Here is a 9,511-nt window from a genome sequence, read left to right as displayed (position 1 = left end):
TGTGCACAATGAAGTCCTGGTATGGTGCAGAGAAAATGAGTTTGGGTGAAATCATTCACTCAGTGATGTTAAGATTTAGGGATGATTCAAAGAACTACCCCTTTACTTGCAAATATGAGTTTTTTTTCTAGTATTAAACATATTAAATGAGAGTTAATTTCTGACTTTTTTTAAAACCTTCATAGTTGAACACATTACAGTCTCTCTCTCTCTCTCTCTCTCTCTCTCTCTCTCTCTCTCTCTCTCTCTCTTCTTTTTTGCCTTTTATTAACTGTTTTTCTGGGCGTATTTCTTCTGTACTATCATGCATATTCTACTACAACCTGAGACTACATCTGTATCAGTCTTTGCTCAGAGAATATCAAAAAGCAGAAGTGAATTACCACCTTAAGTAAAAATGAACTGTTAAAGCAGTTTTAGTCAGTTGAAGAACAGCATTCCAGGAAATAGTTAAGAGGATTCCTTCAGAACTATCTCTAATCAAGGGGTAAGACAGGGAGATGGGGAGGAGAAGACTCCATCATGATTCCTCAGCACAGTTTAAGCAAGAAATACATGTATTGAATAAACAATCCTTTCCTTCTTTCTTTTTTGTTGTTGTTGCTGATTTTGTTGAGTGTCAGTTGGTTGTAGGTGTGTGGCTTTATTTCGGGGTTCTCTATTCTGTTCCCTTGGGCTATGTGTCTGTATTTTGTGCCAGTACCTTCCTGTTGTGGTTACTGCAGACTTCTAGCATAACTTGAAGTCCAGTAACGTGATACATCCATCTTTGTGAAAAGCAGTTTGGAGATTTACCAAAGAACGAAAAAAGGAACTATCATTTGTCCAAGCATCCCATTACTGACTGAATCCTCAAGGGAAAATATATTGTTCTATCAAAAAGACATGTGCTTTCAATGTTTGCCACAGCACTATTCACCACAGCCAAAATAATAGAATCAACCCAGGTGCCCATCAATGGTGGACTGGATTTTAAAAATGTGGTACACACTTACTATGGAATATTACACAGCCATAAAAATGAAATCCTGCCCTTTGCAGCAACGTGGATGCAACTGGAGGCCATTATTCTAAGCAAATTGATGCAGAAACAGAAAACCAAATATCACATAATCTAACTTGTAAGTTCTAGCTAAATACTGTGTACACATGGACATAAAGATGGGAATAACAGGCACGGGGAGCTACTAGAGGGAGGAGTAAAGGAAGAGGGCAAGAACTGAAAAACTATGTACTGGGTGCTATTCTCATTACCTAGGTGATAGGTTAAATTGTACCACAAACCTCTGCATCACCTAATATACTCTTGTGACAAACCTGCATATGTACCCCTGAAACGCAAATAAAAATGGAAATGAAAAATAAAGAAACCCAAGCCATACAAAATATTTGGTTAATTCTTATGGGAAGATGCAAGGAAACTAGTTAGATTTTACTCATTCAAGACATGTGTTTTTAGATGAGTAGAGGTAGAAAAACTGACAGATCAGAAGAGAAGGATGAATAGAAGATGTGGGGCTATGGAGAGAAAAGGAAAAAGAAAACCAGGCTGAAGTTTCAACCCACAGAACAATGTTTTGTTATTTGTACTTTTTTCCCCAGGGGAGAATCTAGAGTTCAAGACTAGAAAGCCAATTTGCTGACTATAGGGCACTTCCCAGTAATGAAACTAGAAGTTCCCAGAAGCAGCTTTGTAATCTGTGATCACATGTTCCCACTCCCTGCAATAAGGAAATACCTGGTGTCTTTTAATTCTGAGTCCGAGCCACTTTCCAGTGCTGTACGAAGAGACAGAAGCTGTTAGCTATGGCTGGTGAGTCTGGAGTCCTTTTCTGACTAGCAGCTGGGGACTCAGGTCTTAGAAAAACCTTGATTTATTGCTGGGTGACAGGCAGAAATAGCAAAAGGAAAATCAACAATAGTGTGCATACTGAATCTTTCTCTTGTTGGTGGTAAGTAGTTTGAATCATGAGACCCTGTGTTAGAGACACTGAAGAAGAATATGTTCTCTAGATGTTTTCAAGCCAGAAAAAAGCTAATTCCTTTCCTTCAGCTTCTGTGAATCAAAGAGAGGGTAAGGGAAGACAGAGGAAGTTATTTGTGTGAGAAAACTCCAGACATTTCTAAATGCACTCTGAAATCTTCTCTGCTTCCTTTTGATTCCAAATTAATCCTCCAGACTAGGAACCTTCTCCCTATAATCAGATCTGAGAGCCTCTGTGTTCTCAACGTGTTGTCATCTCTTATCTTGAATTACGTTATTGGTCTGTTTAAAGTGATTGCATTTTTTCCACCTTTCTGTGTAGTTATGGTACTAACTATTATAATGTAATATTTCTTAGGTTGCTATCGTAGACTTTTAACTGGCTTCCCATTCCCAGAAACTTAACCCTTCAGTCCATACTGTACACTAATTTCAGGCCAACTGTCTTATACACAGAAGCTGAAAAAGCCTATGAGTTGGAGTCTTAGGCTACTTAAGCAGCTGCTATTCCAGCAGGTCATATTGCTTCTGTGGCTTCATTCTCCTCATTGGAAAAAGGAAGAAACTGGAATAGATCAGTGTTTTCTAAACCTTATAACATATATGAATAATCTGTAGTCACATTTAAAAATCAGATTACTACCGCCTTCCCAACCCTGAATAGCTCAATCTTTACAGTCTATAGACATTTATTAACCTTTAAAGATCTTCCGACAATTCTTATGAAGCTAGCCTGGCATAGGTTCTTCTGCAGGTTAGCATTATTAGCACAGTTGGTGTCAGTTAAATCTCACCTCTCATATGCTAGGGATCTATTAATGTAATTTTCTTACTCAGCAGCATACATTGACTCCCTGTTGCCTTTTAAAAAATATCTAAGCTTTCAGATAGGTGTTTCTGTCTTTCAAAATATACTTTTTCATTTTTCCATTAATCACTGAGGCACGATTTTCAAGTTCATAAGAAAAAAAAGCAAATATTGACTGCATTTTACTTCACTTGTACTTCCTTGCTATTGAGTTTCTTTCTTCCTTTGATTCTTCCGTAGCTTAATTATCTCCAAGGTTTACGACTCACCTCACAACATTTAACTGAAACTCCTAAAATGCAGGAATTGCTCGCTTTTAAAATTTTTTTGTGTATTTTATGATACTAAAAAGCAGTTGGCCAGGGAGGAGTAAGTCAAATTCATAGCCATGGCTACCTCTTTGGCCGGGCAGGCTGACTTTACTGGTCATAGCCTGGAGTCAGGAGAATTATTAGATAATAGATAGGAGAAATTGAAGGGTGCTAATCAAAAACGAGTTAAGTGGGTCAATAATTATAAATAACCATGTGTAGTTGGTCTTTGTTAACTAAAACTAGTGAAAAAACAGTACCCTATGTAAAATGTATAAGAACATCACATCACTTTGCCTAGGACCAAAACTGATCTCGAAGAATTTGGCCTCTAAATTATTCCATTCGTTTTTATTATCACTGCAACTTCAATTCAGTGATTATTAAAATAACAAAAAATAATCAATAAAAACTGTTTTTTAAAAATAATCCTGTGTGATAGGTATCTCATGCACTCTCTCTGACTGAATATTTAAAACCAGTCAGTTAAGTCTGTGCTATTATTGCCATTTTATAGTTGAGGAAGATGTCTAGAAAAGGACTACAAAATTTTCTTTTGGTCTAATGTCTCTCGAGAAGAGTGACTCTAGGCTGGCCTGACTCTTAAACTCGACACTCTAACGTTCTGTCAATTTTCTGCAAACAAACATCTTCAGATGGGGGCCCTATCTCTGATCACGCCCACTTCAGTCCTGGCTGCACACTTCAATACTTTCTAAAGCCCAGTTCTCCCAGCTTCTTGACACCCTAAAATCTTTGTTTCTTCCCACACTGCTCTCTATTAGGAGACCACCCCTCACTTGTCCAAGGGGCAAATTCCTCCTAGTCTTTTGGGTGTCTGTGCCAAGCCCTCCCTTCTCTGGACAACTATCTTCTACCTGAGACACAGTGTGCTCATGCTTTTTTTGGGGCATCTGCTTATTATTTAAATCCTTATAATGTTTTTTATTTTACTTATTTGCATATCTATCTTTCCACTTGACTGTAAGCTTGAACATGTAAGAATACTTCCTCAAAATGGTACCCTCACCACTAGCAGAGTATCTTTCGCAAACTTTTGCTCACTAAATTTTCCAGAATGAATATGCCTTTCTTCTGCTTGAAACTTCCAGTGTGTGCTTATTGTCTATTAAATAAAATCAAACTTACTTACCTTTTATTAAATATTCTTCAAGAGTTGGGCCATACCTAAAATTTATTCATTTGTTTCTACATTCACTCAAGTAGTGATTCAGTAGATAATTATTAGACTTCCCTTGAATGCCAGAAGTAGTGCACGCCTAGTTTATGGCCACCTGCCCTCACAGAGCATAAAATCTAATGGTGGATGCTGAGAATTAGACTGGAAATCACAATTAAAGGTAAAAAAGTATGCTACCCTAAAGAGAAACAAGGTGCCCCAGGGACATGTACCTCTGACATTGTCTCCCCTCGGAGAATCAGAGGGTTGCCTGAAAAAAAAAATGTCATCCCGTCTTAGACTTGGAGAATAAACAGAAAGCATAGGAGAATAGGAAGCAAGGAGAAGGTAGGAGACTGGACCAAACATTAAAAGAGGAGCAGAATATTTTAATTGTAGTGAGCAAGGTGGGGACAGTATCAGAAGATGAGGCTGAAGGAGAAGGCCTAGGTTAGAATAAGCTGAGAGGTTTCATGGACAAATCTAGATATTGGAACACTCTTCATTGTGAATAACAGAATAGTAGGGAGAAAAAGAAGATGTATAAGGTTCTTGGTGTAATTAAGAAAGAAAGGGGCCGGGCACGGTGGCTCAAGCTTGTAATCCCAGCACTTTGGGAGGCCGAGACGGGCGGATCACGAGGTCAGGAGATCGAGACCATCCTGGCTAACACAGTGAAACCCCGTCTCTACTAAAAATACAAAAAAAAATAAGCCGGGCGAGGTGGCGGGCGCCTGTAGTCCCAGCTGCTCGGGAGGCTGAGGCAGGAGAATTGCGCGAACCCGGGAGGCAGAGCTTGCAGTGAGCGGAGATCTGGCCACTGCACTCCAGCCTGGGCGACAGAGCCAGACTCCGTCTCAAAAAAAAAAAAAAAAAAAAAAAAAAAAAAAAAAAAAAGAAAGAAAGGGTGTTGGCCTGAATAGAAGTAATGAACAATTAGAATTAAGAGTAGTGGTCAGATTCTGAAAATGTTTAGTAAATAAAATCAGTGCAGTGTGAATTGAGTTGGGGAATAAGACATAAAGAAGGCAGAAGAAGTTTAATACCATAACGTTTTGCTGCCTTCCTGCACTTGGAAGTTAGGTATTATTTTTTACTATATGGAGGAGAAAATGAAGGATGGAAATAGAAGAAAATTAGCAGTTCAATTTTAAAAGTTCAATTGAATGAGGCTGTGGGATAATTTTAAGTGATGTCTCGTTGTTGGACATATGGGTTTCCATACAGGATCCACATCTGGGCTGATCTGTAAATTTGAGTAATTTATTTATTATTTTAAACTTATAATTGATGCGATGAGAATTTATAGATTATGAAAAGAGGATCTCAAGTCAAACATCTTGAATTGTTTTTTATAAAAATTATTTTATTTATTTAATTGGAAGATAAATATTTTATATTCTTATGTACAAAATGATGTTTGAAATATGTATTGTAGAATCCCTAAAGGGCTAAATAACGTATGCATTACCTCTTATGCTTATCTTTTTTTGTGATCACAGCACTTAAAATTTACACTGTCAAACAGTTTTCAAGAATACATCACTAACTATAGTCACTATGTGGTGCAATAATTTCTTAAACTTATTTCTCTTATCTAATTGAAATGTTGTTTCCTTTGATCAACATCTCCCCAAACTTCCTGTCTTCTCCTAATCACCACCATTCTACCTTCTGCTTTTATGAGTTTAACTTTTTTAGAGTCTACACATCAGTGAGGTCATATAGTATTTGGTGCCCATCTTCACTTATTTTATTTAATATAATATTATCCACATTCATCAATGTTGTCACAAATGACAGGATTTTTTTCATTTCTCTAAAGCTGAATACTGTTGCATTACGATATTTTCTCCATCCATTCATCCATCTACAGATACTTAGGTTGATTTTATATCTTGCCTATTGTGAATAATGCTGCAATCACAATGGAAGTGTATATGTCTTTTCAACATACTTACTTAATGTTTAAAATATATACTAAATATTTGGATTGCTACATCATTTTTAACATTTTTAATTCATTTTAATTTTTAACTTTTTGAGGAGTTTCCTATTGTTTTTCATTATGAATGTACTAATTTATATTTTCACTAACAGTATACTAGAGTTCCTTTTTCTCTACATCATTTCCAACACTTGTTATCTTTCTTTTTATATAATACCCATTGTAATCACTCTAATAGGTGTGAGGCAATATCTCATTGTGGTATTAATCTCCCTAGTGATCAGAGATGTTGAGCATTTTGTATATACCTGTTGTCCATTTATGCATCTTCCTTTGAAAAATGTCTATTTTGGTCCTTGGTTCATTTTGTAATATTTATTTTCTTCCTATTGAATTGTGTTTCTTATATATTTTGAATATTAATATCTTATCAGATATATGGATTCAAATATTTACTCCTATTCTGTTGGTTGTCTCTTCACACTGCTGTTTCCTTGGCTTTGCAAAACTTTTCAGTTTGATGTAATCTCATATCTTAATTTTGCTTTCTTTTCCCATGTTTTTGGTGTTACATCCAAAAATCATTGTCTATACCAATGTCATTAAGCTTTCCCATGTTTTTGTGTAGTAGTGTAATAGTTTCAGTTATTAGGCTTATGTTTTTAATCCACTTTGAGTTGATATTTGTATATGATGACAGATAAGGGCCCAATTTCATTCTTCTACTCTTAGATATTTAATTTTCCCAACATCATTTATTGAAGAAAATGTCCTTAGTTTATTGTGTGTTCTTGAAACTTTGTCAAAAATAAACTTACTACAAATAACTGGGTTTATTTCTGGCCTTTTTGTTATATTCCACTGTTCTCTGTGTTTGTTTTTATGCCAGTACTATGTTTGATTATTATAACTTTGCAGTATATTTTAAAGTCAGGTTGTGTGCTGCCTCCAGTTTTGTTCTTTACTCAAGAATGCTTTGGCTATTTGAATTTTTTCATAATTCCATATGAATTTTAAGGTTGATTTTCCTATTTTTGTAAAAAATGCCATTGGAGGTTTAATAGGAATTGTATTGAATGCGTAGATTTCTTGGGTAGTATAGACATAATAATATTTTCCAATTCATGAACACAGGGTATTTTTCCATTTTTGTGAATCTCATTCAGTTTCTTCTGTCAATGTTTTATAGTTATGAGTATATACATCTTTAACTTTTTGGTGACATTTATTCCTTATTTCATGAAATTTTTTAATAGCCATTATAAATGAGATTTTTATTATCCAATTTTTTTGTTTGTTGTTTTATAAAAATGATACTAATTTTTGCATGTTGTTTTTGTATCCTTCAACCTTACTGCATTTGTGTATTAGTTCTAACAGATTTTTGGTGGAGCATTTAGGGTTTTCTTAATATATGTAAGATCATGTCATTCATAAACAGGACACATTAACTTCTTCCTCTCCTATTTTGATGTCTTTAAATTCCTTCTGTTGTCTAATTCTTCTGGTTAGGATTTCTAGAATAGAAGTTGTGAAAGTGGGTATGTTTGTCCTCTTTCTAATCTTTGAAGAAAAGCTTTTATCTTTTTACCACTGAGTATGATGCTAGCTGTGTGTTTGTCATATGTGGCATTTATTGTGTTGAAAACCTCTTTAGGTTAATTGCTTATCATATTTCTCCACATATTCATGCAGTCAATACTATATTAGTTTATACTATAAACTAATATTCAGTCAATACTATATTAGTTTACTAAGCATGCAAATAAGTTAAACAGAACTTCAGAACTCAGACAGAGTAGACATTCCATAAACTAACCTGCGTACTCTGCAAATCTTCACATTCTCTGTTCCGACACCTACCTAGCATTTAAAACCAGCGTTTTTGTTTTGTCTTCTAAGAAGCCTCTGTAAACTCTCCTCCTGGAATTTTCTCATCTTTTCTGAATTCCTTAAGCATCTTATCTGTGTTCTCTTAAGAAGCTCTCCATCAACTGTCATGTAATGTAGTTTGATGACTTAAGAGTTGGGGCTCTGGATTCTGAACACTTGTACTTCTGTTCCTACTCCGGAGTTACTATATACTTTGTTTTCTTTTCACAAGATTACACTCAATTTCTTAAGTAACTTATCTGTATATGTTTCCTTTTCCATATAAAAGAGCTTAATATACATTTTGCATGGGGTTTTTGTGAAATTTCAGTAAAACACTTGACCTCATGGGGGTTCAACATGTATTAACTATTATTACTGAAAGCCTGTCATGGTTAACTCTATGGAATGTGGTGTAAAAATAGGATTTGAAACCTAATTCATGTGATTTAGGGCAACCTATTATTTAAATGATTTATCAAATTGATAAAATAATAAATATTCTACTGGTTTATTGTGAGGGTCCAGTATACTACTATTTGTAAAATACTTAGAAGAGAGATTTGTAAATAATAATGATAATTACTGATGTGATATAATAATAATAATGATAATTACTGATTTATTGTATCACTTTAATAATGATAATTACTGATTTATTGATTCTAATAATAATGATAATTATTGATTTATTAAATCATTATAATAATGATAATTACTGACACTATTAATAATCGTGATAATTATATGATATAATGATAATGATGATTGTCATTGCTTTATATGAATTCATTTTCAATCACAAAAAATACATAGGAGATGTTACATTTATTATATGCTATTAGGTAACTTTTTCTCCTGTTTTGTAACTTCCATGTGTCTTTCTAATAATGGTTGGTTCATTATTGACATATGAACTCAAGATAACCTGGAAAATGAGTCTGGTACTTCTGGGCCAAAATTTTGTTCAATGTCCTGACATGTTTTCTTTAGAAAATGTATTTTGCGTGAAAGCTATCCTTATATCTAGATGAACTAGATAACAATCTTCATAGAGTTAACTGAGAAGAGAGGAGATATCTGGCTTTTCCACATACAATCTGCTTAAATCATATCTCTTGTATTGAAATAAATGATTTATTACTTTGATATATATGTATATATCATATATATAAGTATATATATGTAGATATATATAGATATATATAGATATTTCCTGGTAAAAATTTGAATTATGCCAAGGAGTAATACAATAACTCAGTGTCATATTAATCTACCATAATATTTGTTAAATATTTTCAGTTCTAAAGTTTGGTTTGAAAAAAGACGCTAAAGAATTAGGTATCCAGATGCATTTACCCACTGAATGATTAAGTTGGATGCTTACTTATGTATTCAGCAAGCAGAT

General features: G+C 34.4%; 1 protein-coding gene across 5 annotated transcripts in view; it reads left to right on the top strand.

The window, feature by feature from the left end:
- The first annotated feature begins 1,756 nt into the window (after positions 1–1,756).
- CASP5 (caspase 5) overlaps positions 1,757–9,511 on the top strand; it is a 28,535-nt gene continuing 20,780 nt past the window's right edge. For all 5 annotated transcript variants that reach the window (XR_006692168.3, XM_015435646.4, XM_015435645.4 and 2 more), the window contains exon 1: positions 1,757–1,813. Coding sequence is in view for 3 of the 5 variants with exons in the window: in XM_015435646.4 (XP_015291132.3) it covers positions 1,807–1,813 (7 nt within the window). In the remaining 2 variants the exon portion in view is untranslated. The remainder of the gene's footprint in view (positions 1,814–9,511) is intronic.

Source organism: Macaca fascicularis, chromosome 14, assembly GCF_037993035.2.
Source record: "Macaca fascicularis isolate 582-1 chromosome 14, T2T-MFA8v1.1".
Classification (NCBI taxonomy): domain Eukaryota; kingdom Metazoa; phylum Chordata; class Mammalia; order Primates; family Cercopithecidae; genus Macaca; species Macaca fascicularis.
This window is presented reverse-complemented; position numbering and strand designations above follow the sequence as displayed.